General features: G+C 47.2%; 1 protein-coding gene across 2 annotated transcripts in view; it reads left to right on the top strand.

Moving 5' to 3' along the window:
* Positions 1 to 3,100: 3,100 nt before the first annotated feature.
* LOC116358645 (uncharacterized) overlaps positions 3,101 to 26,760 on the top strand; it is a 98,116-nt gene continuing 74,456 nt past the window's right edge. For both annotated transcript variants that reach the window (XM_031810762.1, XM_031810761.1), the window contains exons 1-10: positions 3,101 to 3,341; positions 6,092 to 6,352; positions 9,104 to 9,364; positions 12,048 to 12,308; positions 15,053 to 15,313; positions 17,371 to 17,631; positions 19,614 to 19,874; positions 21,857 to 22,117; positions 24,100 to 24,360; positions 26,356 to 26,616. In XM_031810762.1, coding sequence (XP_031666622.1) covers positions 3,131 to 3,341; positions 6,092 to 6,352; positions 9,104 to 9,364; positions 12,048 to 12,308; positions 15,053 to 15,313; positions 17,371 to 17,631; positions 19,614 to 19,874; positions 21,857 to 22,117; positions 24,100 to 24,360; positions 26,356 to 26,616 — 2,560 coding nt within the window. In that variant the 5' untranslated portion in view covers positions 3,101 to 3,130. The remainder of the gene's footprint in view (positions 3,342 to 6,091; positions 6,353 to 9,103; positions 9,365 to 12,047; positions 12,309 to 15,052; positions 15,314 to 17,370; positions 17,632 to 19,613; positions 19,875 to 21,856; positions 22,118 to 24,099; positions 24,361 to 26,355; positions 26,617 to 26,760) is intronic.

Below are 26,760 nucleotides of genomic sequence, written 5' to 3'. Positions count from 1 at the left end.
CCCACCCTAACCCTTAGCCCCTTACTCTGTACCCCTGTCCCACCCTAACTTCTAACCCTTTACTCTGTACCCCTGTCCCACCCTAACCCCTAACCTCTTACTCTGTACCCCTGTCCCACCCTAACCCTTAGCCCCTTACTCTGTACCCCTGTCCCACCCTAACTTCTAACCCTTTACTCTGTACCCCTGTCCCACCCTAACCCCTAACCCCTAACCTCTTACTCTGTACCCCTGTCCCACCCTAACCCCTAACCTCTTACTCTGTGCCCCTGTCCCACCCTAACCCCTAACCCCTTACTCTGTACCCCTGTTCCACCCTAACCCCTAACCCCTTACTCTGTACCCCTGTTCCACCCTAAACCCTAACCCCTTACTCTGTGCCCCTGTCCCACCCTAACCCCTAACCCCTTACTCTGTACCCCTGTTCCACCCTAACCCCTAACCCCTTACTCTGCAGCCCTGTCACACCCTAACCCCTTACTCTGTACCCCTGTCCCACCCTAACCCCTAACCCCTTACTCTGTACCCCTGTCCCACCCTAACCCCTTACTCTGTACCCCTGTCCCACCCTAACCCCTTACTCTGTACCCCTGTCCCACCCTAACCCCTTACTCTGTACCCCTGTCCCACCCTAACCCCTTACTCTGCAGCCCTGTCCCACCCTAACCCCTAACCCCTTACTCTGCAGCCCTGTCACAACCTAACCCCTAATATGTATCCTTGTCCCACCCTAACCCTTAACCCTCTCTCTCTCTCCCCCACCAGTGCCCTGCGTTCCCTCCCAGCTGGCAACGTACCGTGAGTGTTCCAGTAATGTGATCATCTTCTCCTGGGCTCCCACCAATAACACCAACTACTACGTAGCTACGTCTCTGGCTTCAGACGGACAGCTGGTGGTGTGTCGCACCAAGGGCACAGAGTGCTTTTTCACCAACACGGTCTGCGGACACACCTACCAGTTCACCGTTTACGCCGTCAGTAGTTGCAACAGCAAAACCAGTCCCTCGAAGCACGTCCGGACCTGTGAGTGAAGGGAAGGGGTGTAGGGAAGGTGTGGTGGGGGTAGGGGGAGGGGCATAAAGAGAGAGTTCTCCACCTAGTGGCTACCTGTGGTAATGCAAGGTAACGTGTGTGTCTGTGTGTGTACTTGTATTTTACATGTCTGTGTGTGTACAACATGAGTGAATTCTCTAACCCCCCCCCCCCCCTCCCTCCCTCCCCAGCCCCTTGTATCCCCCAGAATATAAAGACGTATGCAGAGTGTCGGTCTGATGTGTTGATCACCACCTGGGACAAGACAGCAGGGGCTCTGTCCTACACAGTGGAGGCTCAGGGTAACAACGGAGACAGCTACAACTGCAGCTCCTTCACCAACAGCTGTGCTATGCCTGGTGTGGCCTGTGGAGAGAGTCTGAGTGTGTGGATCACTGCCTCAAATGATGACTGTACCACAGAGAAGGAGCTGGGAGAGGCAGCTAAGACTGGTGAGTACTGGAGGATGGGCGTATTGTTATGTTATAGTGTAGGAAGAGGATAGAAGAGACTGACAAGTCTGGTGGGGATTTGGATCTGCGGCTAGTTGAGCCACTTATAGGGAGGACTGGAGCTTCAATATCATAGTTGAGAAATAATGGCATCATATACATTTACTTGTCGTTACTTCAAACCTCTCTCCTCCTCGCTTCCCCAGTCCCTTGTACCCCTACCAACGTGTCAGCCTCTGTGGAATGCAGCCCCAACTCTGCCCTTATGAACTGGACGGTGAGCAAAGGGGCAGTGTTCTACATCGCCATGGCACAGCACGCAGATGGCACAGTGCGATCCTGCCACTCCATGGGCCCTAACTGTCTCATACAGGGCTTAAACTGCGGCAAAACCTACACCGCCAGCGTCATGGCAACCGACACGAAGTGCAACAGCTCCCAGAGCCAACTGGTCACTGTAGATACTGGTAAGTGATGGAGTGGGGGGGGGGGGGGGGGGGGCTAGGTGGGGACTACTTCAGAGGACGACAGGCATCGCCTTCTTCACGCCTTCTTCACGATGCTGTCTGTGTGAGTGGACCAATTCAGTTTGTCTGTGATGTGTACGCCGAGGAACTTAAAACTTACTACCCTCGCCACTACTGTTCCATCGATGTGGATAGGGGGGTGTTCCCTCTGCTGTTTCCTGAAGTCCACAATCATCTCCTTAGTTTTGTTGACGTTGAGTGTGAGGTTATTTTCCTGACACCACACTCCGAGGGCCCTCACCTCCTCCCTGTAGGCCGTCTCCTCGTTGTTGGTAATCAAGCCTACCACTGTTGTGTCGTCCGCAAACTTGATGATTGGGTTTGAGGCATGCGTGGCCACGCAGTCGTGGGTGAACAGGGAGTACAGGAGAGGGCTCAGAACGCACCCTTGTGGGGCCCCAGTGTTGAGGATCAGCGGGGTGGAGATGTTGTTACCTACCCTCACCACCTGGGGGCGGCCCGTCAGGAAGTCCAGTACCCAGTTGCACAGGGCGGGGTCGAGACCCAGGGTCTCGAGCTTGATGACGAGTTTGGAGGGTACTATGGTGTTAAATGCTATGGTGTTAAAAGCTGCCTCCGGCTGCCTCCGGATGTGTATGTGACAAATCAAATTTGATTTGATTTGATTTGATGAACAGCATTCTCACATAGGTATTCCTCCTGTCCAGATGGGTTAGGGCAGTGTAAAGTGTGGTTGAGATTGCATCGTCTGTGGACCTATTTGGGCGGTAAGAAAATTGGAGTGGGTCTAGGGTGTCAGGTAGGGTGGAGGTGGTCCTTGACTAGTCCTTGACTAGTCTCTCAAAGCACTTCATGATGACGGAAGTGAGTGCTACGGGGCGGTAGTCGTTTAGCTCAGTTACCTTAGCTTTCTTGGGAACAGGAATAATGGGTGTTTGGGAAAATGTCTGGAGTAAAAAGTACATCACTGTCTTTAGAAATGTGATGAAGTAAAAGTAAACGTTGTCAAAAATACAAATAATACTCTCTTTTTTTCTCTGTCTCTCCCTTCTCTCTGTCTCTCTCTTTCTCCATCACACTCCCTCTCTCTCTTTCTCTCTCCCTACAGGTGCCTGTCCCCCCACCAATGTCACAACGTCTCTGCAGTGTGATGGCAACATGGGCACTGTCTCCTGGATGGCCGTTGCCAGGGCGGACATGTACCTAGCAACAGCCACAGGTGACGACGGACACACCCACACCTGCAGCTCCAACTCCACCGACTGTTCCTTCACCGACCTGCACTGCGCCGAGACCTACGCTGTCACCGTGGTTACCATGGACAGGGGCTGCTATAGCGACCCAAGCCCTGACGTTGAACTCAGAACAGGTGAGAAGAGACAGAGTCTGTCTGATCTCTCTGTGATGAATATCTTGTAGATCTAGAACTCGATTACATCCTTCATAATCTCTCATGAACAGACGCACGTAACATAGAACGATATCGCAGCATCTCTCAACAGACTGTGGGATGAGACGATTAACCAGGGACTTTGTTCCGCTGTGAAGATTTCTTCCGCCACTGATCATTTGGACAAATCACAATTTCACAAGTGTTCACATCTTTCGAATTTCAGAAGGGGACGGGACATTTAGCCCATCCATTTAGTGGGGTGGAGACTTTGATAGTCTGGTTTGTATCTTTTCTCATACATCTTTCCCCTGAACCTGATGGAGGATCTGACGCATTAACGCAATAATTAAGTTCTGGGGGTCCGAGATTCCATTCTTCATTACATTCCCACTTGTTGGACTTGAGTTAGCAACTGTATACTCTAGTACATCTGTTGTCGCTGGACTGCTCAGCACTGTGTCCACCCATCGACCTGGGGGGCATGGTGTCCTGTTCCACCAACATCCTGTCCCTGACCTGGGATGCCAGCCCAGTGTACGGGGCCAATAACACCTTACACTCCCAGAAGATAGGGGGTGCTAACAACACCACTTCATATCCCACAATTTGTATTACATTTTTATTGACGGATAACCAGGGGCACAGTCCAACACTCAGACATAATTTACATACAAAGCATTTGTGTTCAGTGATTCTGCCAGATCAGGGGCAGTAGGGATGATCAGAGATGTTATCTTTATAAGTCTGTGAATTTGAACATTTTCCTGTCAACATGTAAATCAAATCAAATCAAATGTTATTAGTCACATACACATGGTTAGCAGATGTTAATGCGAGTGTAGCGAAATGCTTGTGCTTCTGGTTCCAACAATGCAGTAATAACCAACGAGTAATCTAACTAACAATTCCAAAACTACTACCTTATACACACAAGTGTAAAGGGATAAAGAATATGTACATAAAGATATATAAATGAGTGGTGGTACAGAGCGGCATAGGCAAGATGCAGTAGATGGTATCGAGTACAGTATATACATATGAGATGAGTATGTAAACAAAGTGGCATAGTTCAAAGTGGCTAGTGATACATGTATTACATAAAGATGCAGTAGATGATATAGAGTACATTATATAAGTAGACATATGAGATGAATAATGTAGGGTATGTAAACATTATATTAAGTAGCATTGTTTAAAGTGGCTAGTGATATATTTTACATCAATTCCCATTATTAAAGTGGCTGGAGTTGAGTCAGTGTGTTGGCAGCAGCCACTCAATGTTAGTGGTGGCTGTTTAACAGTCTGATGGCCTTGAGATAGAAGCTGTTTTTCAGTCTCTCGGTCCCAGCTTTGATGCACCTGTACTGATCTCGCCTTCTGGATGATAGCGGGGTGAACAGGCAGTGGCTCGGGTGGTTGTTGTCCTTGATGATCTTTATGGCCTTCCTGTGACATCGGGTGGTGTAGGTGTCCTGGAGGGCAGGTAGTTTGCCCCCGGTGATGCGTTGTGCAGACCTCACTACCCTCTGGAGAGCCTTACAGTTGTGGACGGATCAGTTGCCGTACCAGGCGGTGATACAGCCCGACAGGATGCTCTCGATTGTGCATCTGTAGAAGTTTGTGAGTGCTTTTGGTGACAAGCCGAATTTCTTCAGCCTCCTGAGGTTGAAGAGGCGCTGCTGCGCCTTCTTCACGATGCTGTCTGTGTGGGTGGACCAATTCAGTTTGTCTGTGATGTGCACGCCGAGGAACTTAAAACTTACTACCCTCTCCACTACTGTTCCATCGATGTGGATAGGGGGGTGTTCCCTCTGCTGTTTCCTGAAGTCCACAATCATCTCCTTAGTTTTGTTGACGTTGAGTGTGAGGTTATTTTCCTGACACCACACTCCGAGGGCCCTCACCTCCTCCCTGTAGGCCGTCTCCTCGTTGTTGGTAATCAAGCCTACCACTGTTGTGTCGTCCGCAAACTTGATGATTGAGTTGGAGGCGTGCGTGGCCACGCAGTCGTGGGTGAACAGGGAGTACAGGAGAGGGCTCAGAACGCACCCTTGTGGGGCCCCAGTGTTGAGGATCAGTGGGGTGGAGATGTTGTTACCTACCCTCACCACCTGGGGGCGGCCCGTCAGGAAGTCCAGTACCCAGTTGCACAGGGCGGGGTCGAGACCCAGGGTCTCGAGCTTGATGACGAGTTTGGAGGGTACTATGGTGTTAAATGCTATGGTGTTAAAAGCTGCCTCCGGCTACCTCCGGATGTGTATGTGACAAATAACATTTGATTTGATTTGATTTGATGAACAGCATTCTCACATAGGTATTCCTCTTGTCCAGATGGGTTAGGGCAGTGTAAAGTGTGGTTGAGATTGCATCGTCTGTGGACCTATTTAGGCGGTAAGAAAATTGGAGTGGGTCTAGGGTGTCAGGTAGGGTGGAGGTGATATGGTCCTTGACTAGTCTCTCAAAGCACTTCATGATGACGGAAGTGAGTGCTACGGGGCGGTAGTCGTTTAGCTCAGTTACCTTAGCTTTCTTGGGAACAGGAATAATGGGTGTTTGGGAAAATGTCTGGAGTAAAAAGTACATCACTGTCTTTAGAAATGTGATGAAGTAAAAGTAAACGTTGTCAAAAATACAAATAATACTCTCTCCTTTTCTCTGTCTCTCCCTTCTCTCTGTCTCTCTCTTTCTCCATCACCCTCCCTCTCTCTCTTTCTCTCTCCCTACAGGTGCCTGTCCCCCCACCAATGTCACAACGTCTCTGCAGTGTGATGGCAACATGGGCACTGTCTCCTGGACGGCCGTTGCCAGGGCGGACATGTACCTAGCAACAGCCACAGGTGACGATGGACACACCCACACCTGCAGTTCCAACTCCACCGACTGTTCCTTCACCGACCTGCACTGCGCCGAGACCTACGCTGTCACCGTGGTTACCATGGACAGGGGCTGCTATAGCGACCCAAGCCCTGACGTTGAACTCAGAACAGGTGAGAAGAGACAGAGTCTGATCTCTCTGTGATGAATATCTTGTAGATCTAGAACTCGATTACATCCTTCATAATCTCTCATGAACAGACGCACGTAACATAGAACGATATCGCAGCATCTCTCAACAGACTGTGGGATGAGAAGATTAACCAGGGACTTTGTTCCGCTGTGAAGATTTCTTCCGCCACTGATCATTTGGACAAATCACGATTTCACAAGTGTTCAAATCTTTCGAATTTCAGAAGGGGAGGGGACATTTAGCCCATCCATTTAGTGGGGCGGAGACTTTGATAGTCTGGTTTGTATCTTTTCTCATACATCTTTCCCCTGAACCTGATGGAGGATCTGACGCATTAACGCAATAATTAAGTTCTGGGGGTCCGAGATTCCATTCTTCATTACATTCCCACTTGTTGGACTTGAGTTAGCAACTGTATACTCTAGTACATCTGTTGTCTCTGGACTGCTCAGCACTGTGTCCACCCAATCGACCTGGGGGGCATGGTGTCCTGTTCCACCAACATCCTGTCCCTGACATGGGATGCCAGCCCAGTGTCCGGGGCCAATAACACCTTACACTCCTTGAAGATAGGGGGTGCTAACAACACCACTTCATATCCCACAATTTGTATTACATTTTTATTGACGGATAACCAGGGGCACAGTCCAACACTCAGACATAATTTACATACAAAGCATTTGTGTTCAGTGATTCTGCCAGATCAGGGGCAGTAGGGATGATCAGAGATGTTATCTTTATAAGTCTGTGAATTTGAAAATGTTACTGTCAACATGTAAATCAAATCAAATCAAATCGAATTTGATTTGTCACATACACATGGTTAGCAGATGTTAATGCGAGTTGAGCAAAATGCTTGTGCTTCTGGTTCCAACAATGCAGCAATAACCAACGAGTAATCTAACTAACAATTCCAAAACTACTACCTTATACACACAAGTGTAAAGGGATAAAGAATATGTACATAAAGATATATGAATGAGTGGTGGTACAGAGCGGCATAGGCAAGATGCAGTAGATGGTATCGAGTACAGTATATACATATGAGATGAGTATGTAAACAAAGTGGCATAGTTCAAAGTGGCTAGTGATACATGTATTACATAAAGATGCAGTAGATGATATAGAGTACAGTATATAAGTAGACATATGAGATGAATAATGTAGGGTATGTAAACATTATATTAAGTAGCATTGTTTAAAGTGGCTAGTGATATATTTTACATCAATTCCCATTATTAAAGTGGCTGGAGTTGAGTCAGTGTGTTGGCAGCAGCCACTCAATGTTAGTGGTGGCTGTTTAACAGTCTGATGGCCTTGAGATAGAAGCTGTTTTTCAGTCTCTCGGTCCCAGCTTTGATGCACCTGTACTGATCTCGCCTTCTGGATGATAGCGGGGTGAACAGGCAGTGGCTCGGGTGGTTGTTGTCCTTGATGATCTTTATGGCCTTCCTGTGACATCGGGTGGTGTAGGTGTCCTGGAGGGCAGGTAGTTTGCCCCCGGTGATGCGTTGTGCAGACCTCACTACCCTCTGGAGAGCCTTACAGTTGTGGGCGGAGCAGTTGCCGTACCAGGCGGTGATACAGCCCGACAGGATGCTCTCGATTGTGCATCTGTAGAAGTTTGTGAGTGCTTTTGATGACAAGCCGAATTTCTTCAGCCTCCTGAGGTTGAAGAGGCGCTGCCGCGCCTTCTTCACGATGCTGTCTGTGTGGGTGGACCAATTCAGTTTGTCTGTGATGTGCACGCCGAGGAACTTAAAACTTACTACCCTCTCCACTACTGTTCCATCGATGTGGATAGGGGGGTGTTCCCTCTGCTGTTTCCTGAAGTCCACAATCATCTCCTTAGTTTTGTTGACGTTGAGTGTGAGGTTATTTTCCTGACACCACACTCCGAGGGCCCTCACCTCCTCCCTGTAGGCCGTCTCCTCGTTGTTGGTAATCAAGCCTACCACTGTTGTGTCGTCCGCAAACTTGATGATTGAGTTGGAGGCGTGCGTGGCCACGCAGTCGTGGGTGAACAGGGAGTACAGGAGAGGGCTCAGAACGCACCCTTGTGGGGCCCCAGTGTTGAGGATCAGTGGGGTGGAGATGTTGTTACCTACCCTCACCACCTGGGGGCGGCCCGTCAGGAAGTCCAGTACCCAGTTGCACAGGGCGGGGTCGAGACCCAGGGTCTCGAGCTTGATGACGAGTTTGGAGGGTACTATGGTGTTAAATGCTATGGTGTTAAAAGCTGCCTCCGGCTGCCTCCGGATGTGTATGTGACAAATAACATTTGATTTGATTTGATTTGATGAACAGCATTCTCACATAGGTATTCCTCTTGTCCAGATGGGTTAGGGCAGTGTAAAGTGTGGTTGAGATTGCATCGTCTGTGGACCTATTTAGGCGGTAAGAAAATTGGAGTGGGTCTAGGGTGTCAGGTAGGGTGGAGGTGATATGGTCCTTGACTAGTCTCTCAAAGCACTTCATGATGACGGAAGTGAGTGCTACGGGGCGGTAGTCGTTTAGCTCAGTTACCTTAGCTTTCTTGGGAACAGGAATAATGGGTGTTTGGGAAAATGTCTGGAGTAAAAGTACATCACTGTCTTTAGAAATGTGATGAAGTAAAAGTAAACGTTGTCAAAAATACAAATAATACTCTCTCCTTTTCTCTGTCTCTCCCTTCTCTCTGTCTCTCTCTTTCTCCATCACCCTCCCTCTCTCTCTTTCTCTCTCCCTACAGGTGCCTGTCCCCCCACCAATGTCACAACGTCTCTGCAGTGTGATGGCAACATGGGCACTGTCTCCTGGACGGCCGTTGCCAGGGCGGACATGTACCTAGCAACAGCCACAGGTGACGATGGACACACCCACACCTGCAGTTCCAACTCCACCGACTGTTCCTTCACCGACCTGCACTGCGCCGAGACCTACGCTGTCACCGTGGTTACCATGGACAGGGGCTGCTATAGCGACCCAAGCCCTGACGTTGAACTCAGAACAGGTGAGAAGAGACAGAGTCTGATCTCTCTGTGATGAATATCTTGTAGATCTAGAACTCGATTACATCCTTCATAATCTCTCATGAACAGACGCACGTAACATAGAACGATATCGCAGCATCTCTCAACAGACTGTGGGATGAGAAGATTAACCAGGGACTTTGTTCCGCTGTGAAGATTTCTTCCGCCACTGATCATTTGGACAAATCACGATTTCACAAGTGTTCAAATCTTTCGAATTTCAGAAGGGGAGGGGACATTTAGCCCATCCATTTAGTGGGGCGGAGACTTTGATAGTCTGGTTTGTATCTTTTCTCATACATCTTTCCCCTGAACCTGATGGAGGATGTGATGCATGAACGCAATAATTAAGTTCTGGGGGTCCGAGTTTCCATTCTTCATTACATTCCCACTTGTTGGACTTGAGTTAGCAACTGTATACTCTAGTACATCTGTTGTCTCTGGACTGCTCAGCACTGTGTCCACCCATCGACCTGGGGGGCATGGTGTCCTGTTCCACCAACATCCTGTCCCTGACCTGGGATGCCAGCCCAGTGTACGGGGCCAATAACACATTACACTCCCAGAAGATAGGGGGTGCTAACAACACCACTTCATATCCCACAATTTGTATTACATTTTTATTGACGGATAACCAGGGGCACAGTCCAACACTCAGACATAATTTACATACAATGCATTTGTGTTCAGTGATTCTGCCAGATCAGGGGCAGTAGGGATGATCAGAGATGTTATCTTTATAAGTCTGTGAATTTTAACATTTCCTGTCAACATGTAAATCAAATCAAATCAAATGTTATTTGTCATATACACAAGGTTAGCAGATGTTAATGCGAGTGTAGCGAAATGCTTGTGCTTCTGGTTCCAACAATGCAGTAATAACCAACGAGTAATCTAACTAACAATTCCAAAACTACTACCTTATACACACAAGTGTAAAGGGATAAAGAATATGTACATAAAGATATATGAATGAGTGGTGGTACAGAGCGGCATAGGCAAGATGCAGTAGATGGTATCGAGTACAGTATATACATATGAGATGAGTATGTAAACAAAGTGGCATAGTTCAAAGTGGCTAGTGATACATGTATTACATAAAGATGCAGTAGATGATATAGAGTACAGTATATAAGTAGACATATGAGATGAATAATGTAGGGTATGTAAACATTATATTAAGTAGCATTGTTTAAAGTGGCTAGTGATATATTTTACATCAATTCCCATTATTAAAGTGGCTGGAGTTGAGTCAGTGTGTTGGCAGCAGCCACTCAATGTTAGTGGTGGCTGTTTAACAGTCTGATGGCCTTGAGATAGAAGCTGTTTTTCAGTCTCTCGGTCCCAGCTTTGATGCACCTGTACTGATCTCGCCTTCTGGATGATAGCGGGGTGAACAGGCAGTGGCTCGGGTGGTTGTTGTCCTTGATGATCTTTATGGCCTTCCTGTGACATCGGGTGGTGTAGGTGTCCTGGAGGGCAGGTAGTTTGCCCCCGGTGATGCGTTGTGCAGACCTCACTACCCTCTGGAGAGCCTTACAGTTGTGGGCAGAGCAGTTGCCGTACCAGGCGGTGATACAGCCCGACAGGATGCTCTCGATTGTGCATCTGTAGAAGTTTGTGAGTGCTTTTGATGACAAGCCGAATTTCTTCAGCCTCCTGAGGTTGAAGAGGCGCTGCTGCGCCTTCTTCACGATGCTGTCTGTGTGGGTGGACCAATTCAGTTTGTCTGTGATGTGTACGCCGAGGAACTTAAAACTTACTACCCTCTCCACTACTGTTCCATCGATGTGGATAGGGGGGTGTTCCCTCTGCTGTTTCCTGAAGTCCACAATCATCTCCTTAGTTTTGTTGACGTTGAGTGTGAGGTTATTTTCCTGACACCACACTCCGAGGGCCCTCACCTCCTCCCTGTAGGCCGTCTCCTCGTTGTTGGTAATCAAGCCTACCACTGTTGTGTCGTCCGCAAACTTGATGATTGAGTTGGAGGCGTGCGTGGCCACGCAGTCGTGGGTGAACAGGGAGTACAGGAGAGGGCTCAGAACGCACCCTTGTGGAGCCCCAGTGTTGAGGATCAGCGGGGTGGAGATGTTGTTACCTACCCTCACCACCTGGGGGCGGCCCGTCAGGAAGTCCAGTACCCAGTTGCACAGGGCGGGGTCAAGACCCAGGGTCTCGAGCTTGATGACGAGTTTGGAGGGTACTATGGTGTTAAATGCTGAGCCGTAGTCAATGAACAGCATTCTCACGTAGGTATTCCTCTTGTCCAGATGGGTTAGGGCAGTGTAAAGTGTGGTTGAGATTGCATCGTCTGTGGACCTATTTGGGCGGTAAGCAAATTGGAGTGGCTCTAGGGTGTCAGGTAGGGTGGAGGTGATATGGTCCTTGACTAGTCTCTCAAAGCACTTCATGATGACGGAAGTGAGTGCTACGGGGCGGTAGTCATTTAGCTCAGTTACCTTAGCTTTCTTGGGAACAGGAACAATGGGTGTTTGGGAAAATGTATGGAGTAAAAGTACATCACTGTCTTTAGAAATGTGATGAAGTAAAAGTAAACGTTGTCAAAAATATAAATGATACTCTCTCCTTTTCTCTGTCTCTCCCTTCTCTCTGTCTCTCTCTTTCTCCATCACCCTCTCTCTCTCTCTTTCTCTCTCCCTACAGGTGCCTGTCCCCCCACCAATGTCACAACGTCTCTGCAGTGTGATGGCAACATGGGCACTGTCTCCTGGACGGCCGTTGCCAGGGCGGACATGTACCTAGCAACAGCCACAGGTGACGACGGACACACCCACACCTGCAGCTCCAACTCCACCGACTGTTCCTTCACCGACCTGCACTGCGCCGAGACCTACGCTGTCACCGTGGTTACCATGGACAGGGGCTGCTATAGCGACCCCAGCCCTGACGTTGAACTCAGAACAGGTGAGAAGAGACAGAGTCTGTCTGATCTCTCTGTGATGAATATCTTGTAGATCTAGAACTCGATTACATCCTTCATAATCTCTCATGAACAGACGCACGTAACATAGAACGATATCGCAGCATCTCTCAACAGACTGTGGGATGAGACGATTAACCAGGGACTTTGTTCCGCTGTGAAGATTTCTTCCGTCACTGATCATTTGGACAAATCACAATTTCACAAGTGTTCACATCTTTCGAATTTCAGAAGGGGAGGGGACATTTAGCCCATCCATTTAGTGGGGTGGAGACTTTGATAGTCTGGTTTGTATCTTTTCTCATACATCTTTCCCCTGAACCTGATGGAGGATCTGATGCATGAACGCAATAATTAAGTTCTGGGGGTCCGAGTTTCCATTCTTCATTACATTCCCACTTGTTGGACTTGAGTTAGCAAATGTATACTCTAGTACATCTGTTGTCTCTGGACTGCTCAGCACTGTGTCCACCCATCGACCTGGGGGGCATGGTGTCCTGTTCCATCAACATCCTGTCCCTGACCTGGGATGCCAGCCCAGTGTACGGGGCCAATAACACATTACACTCCCAGAAGATAGGGGGTGCTAACAACACCACTTCATATCCCACAATTTGTATTACATTTTTATTGACGGATAACCAGGGGCACAGTCCAACACTCAGACATAATTTACATACAATGCATTTGTGTTCAGTGATTCTGCCAGATCAGGGGCAGTAGGGATGATCAGAGATGTTATCTTTATAAGTCTGTGAATTTTAACATTTCCTGTCAACATGTAAATCAAATCAAATCAAATGTTATTTGTCATATACACAAGGTTAGCAGATGTTAATGCGAGTGTAGCGAAATGCTTGTGCTTCTGGTTCCAACAATGCAGTAATAACCAACGAGTAATCTAACTAACAATTCCAAAACTACTACCTTATACACACAAGTGTAAAGGGATAAAGAATATGTACATAAAGATATATGAATGAGTGGTGGTACAGAGCGGCATAGGCAAGATGCAGTAGATGGTATCGAGTACAGTATATACATATGAGATGAGTATGTAAACAAAGTGGCATAGTTCAAAGTGGCTAGTGATACATGTATTACATAAAGATGCAGTAGATGATATAGAGTACAGTATATAAGTAGACATATGAGATGAATAATGTAGGGTATGTAAACATTATATTAAGTAGCATTGTTTAAAGTGGCTAGTGATATATTTTACATCAATTCCCATTATTAAAGTGGTTGGAGTTGAGTCAGTGTGTTGGCAGCAGCCACTCAATGTTAGTGGTGGCTGTTTAACAGTCTGATGGCCTTGAGATAGAAGCTGTTTTTCAGTCTCTCGGTCCCAGCTTTGATGCACCTGTACTGATCTCGCCTTCTGGATGATAGCGGGGTGAACAGGCAGTGGCTCGGGTGGTTGTTGTCCTTGATGATCTTTATGGCCTTCCTGTGACATCGGGTGGTGTAGGTGTCCTGGAGGGCAGGTAGTTTGCCCCCGGTGATGCGTTGTGCAGACCTCACTACCCTCTGGAGAGCCTTACAGTTGTGGGCAGAGCAGTTGCCGTACCAGGCGGTGATACAGCCCGACAGGATGCTCTCGATTGTGCATCTGTAGAAGTTTGTGAGTGCTTTTGATGACAAGCCAAATTTCTTCAGCCTCCTGAGGTTGAAGAGGCGCTGCTGCGCCTTCTTCACGATGCTGTCTGTGTGGGTGGACCAATTCAGTTTGTCTGTGATGTGTACGCCGAGGAACTTAAAACGTACTACCCTCTCCACTACTGTTCCATCGATGTGGATAGGGGGGTGTTCCCTCTGCTGTTTCCTGAAGTCCACAATCATCTCCTTAGTTTTGTTGACGTTGAGTGTGAGGTTATTTTCCTGACACCACACTCCGAGGGCTCTCACCTCCTCCCTGTAGGCCGTCTCCTCGTTGTTGGTAATCAAGCCTACCACTGTTGTGTCGTCCGCTAACTTGATGATTGAGTTGGAGGCGTGCGTGGCCACGCAGTCGTGGGTGAACAGGGAGTACAGGAGAGGGCTCAGAACGCACCCTTGTGGGGCCCCAGTGTTGAGGATCAGCGGGGTGGAGATGTTGTTACCTACCCTCACCACCTGGGGGCGGCCCGTCAGGAAGTCCAGTACCCAGTTGCACAGGGCGGGGTCGAGACCCAGGGTCTCGAGCTTGATAACGAGTTTGGAGGGTACTATGGTGTTAAATGCTATGGTGTTAAAAGCTGCCTCCGGCTGCCTCCGGATGTGTATGTGACAAATGAGATTTGATTTAATTTGATGAACAGCATTCTCACATAGGTATTCCTCTTCTCCAGATGGGTTAGGGCAGTGTAAAGTGTGGTTGAGATTGCATCGTCTGTGGACCTATTTGGGCGGTAAGAAATTTGGAGTGGGTCTAGGGTGTCAGGTAGGGTGGAGGTGATATGGTCCTTGACTAGTCTCTCAAAGCACTTCATGATGACGGAAGTGAGTGCTACGGGGCGGTAGTCGTTTAGCTCAGTTACCTTAGCTTTCTTGGGAACAGGAACAATGGGTGTTTGGGAAAATGTATGGAGTAAAAAGTACATCACTGTCTTTAGAAATGTGATGAAGTAAAAGTAAACGTTGTCAAAAATACAAATAATACTCTCTCCTTTTCTCTGTCTCTCCCTTCTCTCTGTCTCTCTCTTTCTCCATCACCCTCCCTCTCTCTCTTTCTCTCTCCCTACAGGTGCCTGTCCCCCCACCAATGTCACAACGTTTCTGCAGTGTGATGGCAACATGGGCACTGTCTCCTGGACGGCCGTTGCCAGGGCGGACATGTACCTAGCAACAGCCACAGGTGACGACGGACACACCCACACCTGCAGCTCCAACTCCACCGACTGTTCCTTCACCGACCTGCACTGCGCCGAGACCTACGCTGTCACCGTGGTTAGCATGGACAGGGGCTGCTATAGCGACCCCAGCCCTGACGTTGAACTCAGAACAGGTGAGAAGAGACAGAGTCTGTCTGATCTCTCTGTGAGGAATATCTTGTAGATCTAGAACTCGATTACATCCTTCATAATCTCTCATGAACAGACGCACGTAACATAGAACGATATCGCAGCATCTCTCAACAGACTGTGGGATGAGACGATTAACCAGGGACTTTGTTCCGCTGTGAAGATTTCTTCCGCCACTGATCATTTGGACAAGTCACGATTTCACAAGTGTTCACATCTTTCGAATTTCAGAAGGGGAGGGGACATTTAGCCCATCCATTTAGTGGGGTGGAGACTTTGATAGTCTGGTTTGTATCTTTTATCATACATCTTTCCCTTGAACCTGATGGAGGATCTGACGCATTAACGCAATAATTAAGTTCTGGGGGTCCGAGATTCCATTCTTCATTACATTCCCACTTGTTGGACTTGAGTTAGCAACTGTATACTCTAGTACATCTGTTGTCGCTGGACTGCTCAGCACTGTGTCCACCCATCGACCTGGGAGGCATGGTGTCCTGTTCCACCAACATCCTGTCCCTGACCTGGGATGCCAGTCCAGTGTACGGGGCCAATAACACCTTACACTCCCAGAAGATAGGGGGTGCTAACAACACCACTTCATATCCAATAATTTGTATTACATTTTTATTGACGGATAACCAGGGGCACAGTCCAACACTCAGACATAATTTACATACAAAGCATTTGTGTTCAGTGATTCTGCCAGATCAGGGGCAGTAGGGATGATCAGAGATGTTATCTTTATAAGTCTGTGAATTTGAACATTTTCCTGTCAACATGTAAATCAAATCAAATCAAATCGAATTTGATTTGTCAAATACACAAGGTTAGCAGATGTTAATGCGAGTGTAGCGAAATGCTTGTGCTTCTGGTTCCAACAATGCAGTAATAACCAACGAGTAATCTAACTAACAATTCCAAAACTACTACCTTATACACACAAGTGTAAAGGGATAAAGAATATGTACATAAAGATATATGAATGAGTGGTGGTACAGAGCGGCATAGGCAAGATGCAGTAGATGGTATCGAGTACAGTATATACATATGAGATGAGTATGTAAACAAAGTGGCATAGTTCAAAGTGGCTAGTGATACATGTATTACATAAAGATGCAGTAGATGATATAGAGTACAGTATATAAGTAGACATATGAGATGAATAATGTAGGGTATGTAAACATTATATTAAGTAGCATTGTTTAAAGTGGCTAGTGATATATTTTACAACAATCCCCATCCCTCGTTGTTGGTAATCAAGCCTACCACTGTTGTGTCGTCCGCAAACTTGATGATTGAGTTGGAGGCGTGCGTGGCCACGCAGTCGTGGGTGAACAGGGAGTACAGGAGAGGGCTCAGAACGCACCCTTGTGGGGCCCCAGTGTTGAGGATCAGCGGGGTGGAGATGTTGTTACCTACCCTCACCACCTGGGGGCGGCCCGTCAGGAAGTCCAGTACCCAGTTGCACAGGGCGGGGTCGAGACCCAGGGTCTCGAGCTTGATAACGAGTTTGGAGGGTACTATGGTGTTAAATGCTATGGTGTTAAAAGCTGCCTCCGGCTGCCTCCGGATGTGTATGTGACAAATCAGATTTGATTTGATTTGATGAACAGCATTCTCACATAGGTATTCCTCTTCTCCAGATGGGTTAGGGCAGTGTAAAGTGTGGTTGAGATTGCATCGTCTGTGGACCTATTTGGGCGGTAAGCAAATTGGAGTGGGTCTAGGGTGTCAGGTAGGGTGGAGGTGATATGGTCCTTGACTAGTCTCTCAAAGCACTTCATGATGACGGAAGTGAGTGCTACGGGGCGGTAGTCGTTTAGCTCAGTTACCTTAGCTTTCTTGGGAACAGGAACAATGGGTGTTTGGGAAAATGTATGGAGTAAAAAGTATATCACTGTCTTCAGAAATGTGATGAAGTAAAAGTAAACGTTGTCAAAAATACAAATAATACTCTCTCCTTTTCTCTGTCTCTCCCTTCTCTCTGTCTCTCTCTTTCTCCATCACCCTGCCTCTCTCTCTTTCTCTCTCCCTACAGGTGCCTGTCCCCCCACCAATGTCACAACGTCTCTGCAGTGTGATGGCAACATGGGCACTGTCTCCTGGACGGCCGTTGCCAGGGCGGACATGTACCTAGCAACAGCCACAGGTGACGACGGACACACCCACACCTGCAGCTCCAACTCCACCGACTGTTCCTTCACCGACCTGCACTGCGCCGAGACCTACGCTGTCACCGTGGTTACCATGGACAGGGGCTGCTATAGCGACCCCAGCCCTGACGTTGAACTCAGAACAGGTGAGAAGAGACAGAGTCTGATCTCTCTGTGATGAATATCTTTAGATCTAGAACTCGATTACATCCTTCATAATCTCTCATGAACAGACGCACGTAACATATCGCAGCATCTCTCAACAGACTGTGGGATGAGACGATTAACCAGGGACTTTGTTCCGCTGTGAAGATTTCTTCCGTCACTGATCATTTGGACAAATCACAATTTCACAAGTGTTCACATCTTTCGAATTTCAGAAGGGGAGGGGACATTTAGCCCATCCATTTAGTGGGGTGGAGACTTTGATAGTCTGGTTTGTATCTTTTCTCATACATCTTTCCCCTGAACCTGATGGAGGATCTGATGCATTAACGCAATAATTAAGTTCTGGGGGTCCGAGTTTCCATTCTTCATTACATTCCCACTTGTTGGACTTGAGTTAGCAACTGTATACTCTAGTACATCTGTTGTCTCTGGACTGCTCAGCACTGTGTCCACCCATCGACCTGGGGGGCATGGTGTCCTGTTCCACCAACATCCTGTCCCTGACCTGGGATGCCAGCCCAGTGTACGGGGCCAATAACACATTACACTCCCAGAAGATAGGGGGTGCTAACAACACCACTTCATATCCCACAAGTTGTATTACATTTTTATTGACGGATAACCAGGGGCACAGTCCAACACTCAGACATAATTTACATACAATGCATTTGTGTTCAGTGATTCTGCCAGATCAGGGGCAGTAGGGATGATCAGAGATGTTATCTTTATAAGTCTGTGAATTTTAACATTTCCTGTCAACATGTAAATCAAATCAAATCAAATGTTATTTGTCATATACACAAGGTTAGCAGATGTTAATGCGAGTGTAGCGAAATGCTTGTGCTTCTGGTTCCAACAATGCAGTAATAACCAACGAGTAATCTAACTAACAATTCCAAAACTACTACCTTATACACACAAGTGTAAAGGGATAAAGAATAGGTACATAAAGATATATGAATGAGTGGTGGTACAGAGCGGCATAGGCAAGATGCAGTAGATGGTATCGAGTACAGTATATACATATGAGATGAGTATGTAAACAAAGTGGCATAGTTCAAAGTGGCTAGTGATACATGTATTACATAAAGATGCAGTAGATGATATAGAGTACAGTATATAAGTAGACATATGAGATTAATAATGTAGGGTATGTAAACATTATATTAAGTAGCATTGTTTAAAGTGGCTAGTGATATATTTTACAACAATCCCCATCCCTCGTTGTTGGTAATCAAGCCTACCACTGTTGTGTCGTCCACAAACTTGATGATTGAGTTGGAGGCGTGCGTGGCCACGCAGTCGTGGGTGAACAGGGAGTACAGGAGAGGGCTCAGAACGCACCCTTGTGGGGCCCCAGTGTTGAGGATCAGCGGGGTGGACATGTTGTTACCTACCCTCACCACCTGGGGGCGGCCCGTCAGGAAGTCCAGTACCCAGTTGCACAGGGCGGGGTCAAGACCCAGGGTCTCGAGCTTGATGACCAGTTTGGAGGGTACTATGGTGTTAAATGCTGAGCCGTAGTCAATGAACAGCATTCTCACATAGGTATTCCTCTTGTCCAGATGGGTTAGGGGAGTGTAAAGTGTGGTTGAGATTGCATCGTCTGTGGACCTATTTGGGCGGTAAGCAAATTGGAGTGGGTCTAGGGTGTCAGGTAGGGTGGAGGTGATATGGTCCTTGACTAGTCTCTCAAAGCACTTCATGATGACGGAAGTGAGTGCTACGGGGCGGTAGTCGTTTAGCTCAGTTACCTTAGCTTTCTTGGGAACAGGAACAATGGGTGTTTGGGAAAATGTATGGAGTAAAAAGTATATCACTGTCTTCAGAAATGTGATGAAGTAAAAGTAAACGTTGTCAAAAATACAAATAATACTCTCTCCTTTTCTCTGTCTCTCCCTTCTCTCTGTCTCTCTCTTTCTCCATCACCCTGCCTCTCTCTCTTTCTCTCTCCCTACAGGTGCCTGTCCCCCCACCAATGTCACAACGTCTCTGCAGTGTGATGGCAACATGGGCACTGTCTCCTGGACGGCCGTTGCCAGGGCGGACATGTACCTAGCAACAGCCACAGGTGACGACGGACACACCCACACCTGCAGCTCCAACTCCACCGACTGTTCCTTCACCGACCTGCACTGCGCCGAGACCTACGCTGTCACCGTGGTTACCATGGACAGGGGCTGCTATAGCGACCCCAGCCCTGACGTTGAACTCAGAACAGGTGAGAAGAGACAGAGTCTGATCTCTCTGTGATGAATATCTTTAGATCTAGAACTCGATTACATCCTTCATAATCTCTCATGAACAGACGCACGTAACATATCGCAGCATCTCTCAACAGACTGTGGGATGAGACGATTAACCAGGGACTTTGTTCCGCTGTGAAGATTTCTTCCGTCACTGATCATTTGGACAAATCACAATTTCACAAGTGTTCACATCTTTCGAATTTCAGAAGGGGAGGGGACATTTAGCCCATCCATTTAGTGGGGTGGAGACTTTGATAGTCTGGTTTGTATCTTTTCTCATACATCTTTCCCCTGAACCTGATGGAGGATGTGATGCATGAACGCAATAATTAAGTTCTGGGGGTCCGAGTTTCCATTCTTCATTACATTCCCACTTGTTGGACTTGAGTTAGCAACTGTATACTCTAGTACATCTGTTGTCTCTGGACTGCTCAGCACTGTGTCCACCCATCGACCTGGGGGGCATGGTGTCCTGTTCCACCAACATCCTGTCCCTGACCTGGGATGCCAGCCCAGTGTACGGGGCCAATAACACATTACACTCCCAGAAGATAGGGGGTGCTAACAACACCACTTCATATCCCACAAGTTGTATTACATTTTTATTGACGGATAACCAGGGGCACAGTCCAACACTCAGACATAATTTACATACAATGCATTTGTGTTCAGTGATTCTGCCAGATCAGGGGCAGTAGGGATGATCAGAGATGTTATCTTTATAAGTCTGTGAATTTTAACATTTCCTGTCAACATGTAAATCAAATCAAATCAAATGTTATTTGTCATATACACAAGGTTAGCAGATGTTAATGCGAGTGTAGCGAAATGCTTGTGCTTCTGGTTCCAACAATGCAGTAATAACCAACGAGTAATCTAACTAACAATTCCAAAACTACTACCTTATACACACAAGTGTAAAGGGATAAAGAATAGGTACATAAAGATATATGAATGAGTGGTGGTACAGAGCGGCATAGGCAAGATGCAGTAGATGGTATCGAGTACAGTATATACATATGAGATGAGTATGTAAACAAAGTGGCATAGTTCAAAGTGGCTAGTGATACATGTATTACATAAAGATGCAGTAGATGATATAGAGTACAGTATATAAGTAGACATATGAGATTAATAATGTAGGGTATGTAAACATTATATTAAGTAGCATTGTTTAAAGTGGCTAGTGATATATTTTACAACAATCCCCATCCCTCTTTGTTGGTAATCAAGCCTACCACTGTTGTGTCGTCCACAAACTTGATGATTGAGTTGGAGGCGTGCGTGGCCACGCAGTCGTGGGTGAACAGGGAGTACAGGAGAGGGCTCAGAACGCACCCTTGTGGGGCCCCAGTGTTGAGGATCAGCGGGGTGGACATGTTGTTACCTACCCTCACCACCTGGGGGCGGCCCGTCAGGAAGTCCAGTACCCAGTTGCACAGGGCGGGGTCAAGACCCAGGGTCTCGAGCTTGATGACCAGTTTGGAGGGTACTATGGTGTTAAATGCTGAGCCGTAGTCAATGAACAGCATTCTCACATAGGTATTCCTCTTGTCCAGATGGGTTAGGGGAGTGTAAAGTGTGGTTGAGATTGCATCGTCTGTGGACCTATTTGGGCGGTAAGCAAATTGGAGTGGGTCTAGGGTGTCAGGTAGGGTGGAGGTGATATGGTCCTTGACTAGTCTCTCAAAGCACTTCATGATGACGGAAGTGAGTGCTACGGAGCGGTAGTCGTTTAGCTCAGTTACCTTAGCTTTCTTGGGAACAGGAACAATGGGTGTTTGGGAAAATGTATGGAGTAAAAAGTATATCACTGTCTTCAGAAATGTGATGAAGTAAAAGTAAACGTTGTCAAAAATACAAATAATACTCTCTCCTTTTCTCTGTCTCTCCCTTCTCTCTGTCTCTCTCTTTCTCCATCACCCTGCCTCTCTCTCTTTCTCTCTCCCTACAGGTGCCTGTCCCCCCACCAATGTCACAACGTCTCTGCAGTGTGATGGCAACATGGGCACTGTCTCCTGGACGGCCGTTGCCAGGGCGGACATGTACCTAGCAACAGCCACAGGTGACGACGGACACACCCACACCTGCAGCTCCAACTCCACCGACTGTTCCTTCACCGACCTGCACTGCGCCGAGACCTACGCTGTCACCGTGGTTACCATGGACAGGGGCTGCTATAGCGACCCCAGCCCTGACGTTGAACTCAGAACAGGTGAGAAGAGACAGAGTCTGATCTCTCTGTGATGAATATCTTTAGATCTAGAACTCGATTACATCCTTCATAATCTCTCATGAACAGACGCACGTAACATATCGCAGCATCTCTCAACAGACTGTGGGATGAGACGATTAACCAGGGACTTTGTTCCGCTGTGAAGATTTCTTCCGTCACTGATCATTTGGACAAATCACAATTTCACAAGTGTTCACATCTTTCGAATTTCAGAAGGGGAGGGGACATTTAGCCCATCCATTTAGTGGGGTGGAGACTTTGATAGTCTGGTTTGTATCTTTTCTCATACATCTTTCCCCTGAACCTGATGGAGGATGTGATGCATGAACGCAATAATTAAGTTCTGGGGGTCCGAGTTTCCATTCTTCATTACATTCCCACTTGTTGGACTTGAGTTAGCAACTGTATACTCTAGTACATCTGTTGTCTCTGGACTGCTCAGCACTGTGTCCACCCATCGACCTGGGGGGCATGGTGTCCTGTTCCACCAACATCCTGTCCCTGACCTGGGATGCCAGCCCAGTGTACGGGGCCAATAACACATTACACTCCCAGAAGATAGGGGGTGCTAACAACACCACTTCATATCCCACAAGTTGTATTACATTTTTATTGACGGATAACCAGGGGCACAGTCCAACACTCAGACATAATTTACATACAATGCATTTGTGTTCAGTGATTCTGCCAGATCAGGGGCAGTAGGGATGATCAGAGATGTTATCTTTATAAGTCTGTGAATTTTAACATTTCCTGTCAACATGTAAATCAAATCAAATCAAATGTTATTTGTCATATACACAAGGTTAGCAGATGTTAATGCGAGTGTAGCGAAATGCTTGTGCTTCTGGTTCCAACAATGCAGTAATAACCAACGAGTAATCTAACTAACAATTCCAAAACTACTACCTTATACACACAAGTGTAAAGGGATAAAGAATAGGTACATAAAGATATATGAATGAGTGGTGGTACAGAGCGGCATAGGCAAGATGCAGTAGATGGTATCGAGTACAGTATATACATATGAGATGAGTATGTAAACAAAGTGGCATAGTTCAAAGTGGCTAGTGATACATGTATTACATAAAGATGCAGTAGATGATATAGAGTACAGTATATAAGTAGACATATGAGATTAATAATGTAGGGTATGTAAACATTATATTAAGTAGCATTGTTTAAAGTGGCTAGTGATATATTTTACAACAATCCCCATCCCTCTTTGTTGGTAATCAAGCCTACCACTGTTGTGTCGTCCACAAACTTGATGATTGAGTTGGAGGCGTGCGTGGCCACGCAGTCGTGGGTGAACAGGGAGTACAGGAGAGGGCTCAGAACGCACCCTTGTGGGGCCCCAGTGTTGAGGATCAGCGGGGTGGACATGTTGTTACCTACCCTCACCACCTGGGGGCGGCCCGTCAGGAAGTCCAGTACCCAGTTGCACAGGGCGGGGTCAAGACCCAGGGTCTCGAGCTTGATGACCAGTTTGGAGGGTACTATGGTGTTAAATGCTGAGCCGTAGTCAATGAACAGCATTCTCACATAGGTATTCCTCTTGTCCAGATGGGTTAGGGGAGTGTAAAGTGTGGTTGAGATTGCATCGTCTGTGGACCTATTTGGGCGGTAAGCAAATTGGAGTGGGTCTAGGGTGTCAGGTAGGGTGGAGGTGATATGGTCCTTGACTAGTCTCTCAAAGCACTTCATGATGACGGAAGTGAGTGCTACGGAGCGGTAGTCGTTTAGCTCAGTTACCTTAGCTTTCTTGGGAACAGGAACAATGGGTGTTTGGGAAAATGTATGGAGTAAAAAGTATATCACTGTCTTCAGAAATGTGATGAAGTAAAAGTAAACGTTGTCAAAAATACAAATAATACTCTCTCCTTTTCTCTGTCTCTCCCTTCTCTCTGTCTCTCTCTTTCTCCATCACCCTCCCTCTCTCTCTTTCTCTCTCCCTACAGGTGCCTGTCCCCCCACCAATGTCACAACGTCTCTGCAGTGTGATGGCAACATGGGCACTGTCTCCTGGACGGCCGTTGCCAGGGCGGACATGTACCTAGCAACAGCCACAGGTGACGACGGACACACCCACACCTGCAGCTCCAACTCCACCGACTGTTCCTTCACCGACCTGCACTGCGCCGAGACCTACGCTGTCACCGTGGTTAGCATGGACAGGGGCTGCTATAGCGACCCCAGCCCTGACGTTGAACTCAGAACAGGTGAGAAGAGACAGAGTCTGTCTGATCTCTCTGTGAGGAATATCTTGTAGATCTAGAACTCGATTACATCCTTCATAATCTCTCATGAACAGACGCACGTAACATAGAACGATATCGCAGCATCTCTCTACAGACTGTGGGATGAGACGATTAACCAGGGACTTTGTTCCGCTGTGAAGATTTCTTCCGTCACTGATCATTTGGACAAATCACAATTTCACAAGTGTTCACATCTTTCGAATTTCAGAAGGGGAGGGGACATTTAGCCCATCCATTTAGTGGGGTGGAGACTTTGATAGTCTGGTTTGTATCTTTTCTCATACATCTTTCCCCTGAACCTGATGGAGGATCTGATGCATTAACGCAATAATTAAGTTCTGGGGGTCCGAGTTTCCATTCTTCATTACATTCCCACTTGTTGGATTTGAGTTAGCAACTGTATACTCTAGTACATCTGTTGTCTCTGGACTGCTCAGCACTGTGTCCACACATCGACCTGGGGGGCATGGTGTCCTGTTCCACCAACATCCTGTCCCTGACCTGGGATGCCAGCCCAGTGTACGGGGCCAATAACACATTACACTCCCAGAAGATAGGGGGTGCTAACAACACCACTTCATATCCCACAATTTGTATTACATTTTAATCGACGGATAACCAGGGGCACAGTCCAACACTCAGACATAATTTACATACAAAGCATTTGTGTTCAGTGATTCTGCCAGATCAGGGGCAGTAGGGATGATCAGAGATGTTATCTTTATAAGTCTGTGAATTTTAACATTTCCTGTCAACATGTAAATCAAATCAAATCAAATGTTATTTGTCATATACACAAGGTTAGCAGATGTTAATGCGAGTGTAGCGAAATGCTTGTGCTTCTGGTTCCAACAATGCAGTAATAACCAACGAGTAATCTAACTAACAATTCCAAAACTACTACCTTATACACACAAGTGTAAAGGGATAAAGAATAGGTACATAAAGATATATGAATGAGTGGTGGTACAGAGCGGCATAGGCAAGATGCAGTAGATGGTATCGAGTACAGTATATACATATGAGATGAGTATGTAAACAAAGTGGCATAGTTCAAAGTGGCTAGTGATACATGTATTAAATAAAGATGCAGTAGATGATATAGAGTACAGTATATAAGTAGACATATGAGATTAATAATGTAGGGTATGTAAACATTATATTAAGTAGCATTGTTTAAAGTGGCTAGTGATATATTTTACAACAATCCCCATCCCTCGTTGTTGGTAATCAAGCCTACCACTGTTGTGTCGTCCACAAACTTGATGATTGAGTTGGAGGCGTGCGTGGCCACGCAGTCGTGGGTGAACAGGGAGTACAGGAGAGGGCTCAGAACGCACCCTTGTGGGGCCCCAGTGTTGAGGATCAGCGGGGTGGACATGTTGTTACCTACCCTCACCACCTGGGGGCGGCCCGTCAGGAAGTCCAGTACCCAGTTGCACAGGGCGGGGTCAAGACCCAGGGTCTCGAGCTTGATGACCAGTTTGGAGGGTACTATGGTGTTAAATGCTGAGCCGTAGTCAATGAACAGCATTCTCACATAGGTATTCCTCTTGTCCAGATGGGTTAGGGGAGTGTAAAGTGTGGTTGAGATTGCATCGTCTGTGGACCTATTTGGGCGGTAAGCAAATTGGAGTGGGTCTAGGGTGTCAGGTAGGGTGGAGGTGATATGGTCCTTGACTAGTCTCTCAAAGCACTTCATGATGACGGAAGTGAGTGCTACGGAGCGGTAGTCGTTTAGCTCAGTTACCTTAGCTTTCTTGGGAACAGGAACAATGGGTGTTTGGGAAAATGTATGGAGTAAAAAGTATATCACTGTCTTCAGAAATGTGATGAAGTAAAAGTAAACGTTGTCAAAAATACAAATAATACTCTCTCCTTTTCTCTGTCTCTCCCTTCTCTCTGTCTCTCTCTTTCTCCATCACCCTCCCTCTCTCTCTTTCTCTCTCCCTACAGGTGCCTGTCCCCCCACCAATGTCACAACGTCTCTGCAGTGTGATGGCAACATGGGCACTGTCTCTTGGACGGCCGTTGCCAGGGCGGACATGTACCTAGCAACAGCCACAGGTGACGACGGACACACCCACACCTGCAGCTCCAACTCCACCGACTGTTCCTTCACCGACCTGCACTGCGCCGAGACCTACGCTGTCACCGTGGTTAGCATGGACAGGGGCTGCTATAGCGACCCCAGCCCTGACGTTGAACTCAGAACAGGTGAGAAGAGACAGAGTCTGTCTGATCTCTCTGTGAGGAATATCTTGTAGATCTAGAACTCGATTACATCCTTCATAATCTCTCATGAACAGACGCACGTAACATAGAACGATATCGCAGCATCTCTCTACAGACTGTGGGATG

Source organism: Oncorhynchus kisutch, linkage group LG30, assembly GCF_002021735.2.
Source record: "Oncorhynchus kisutch isolate 150728-3 linkage group LG30, Okis_V2, whole genome shotgun sequence".
NCBI lineage: Eukaryota > Metazoa > Chordata > Actinopteri > Salmoniformes > Salmonidae > Oncorhynchus > Oncorhynchus kisutch.
This window is presented reverse-complemented; position numbering and strand designations above follow the sequence as displayed.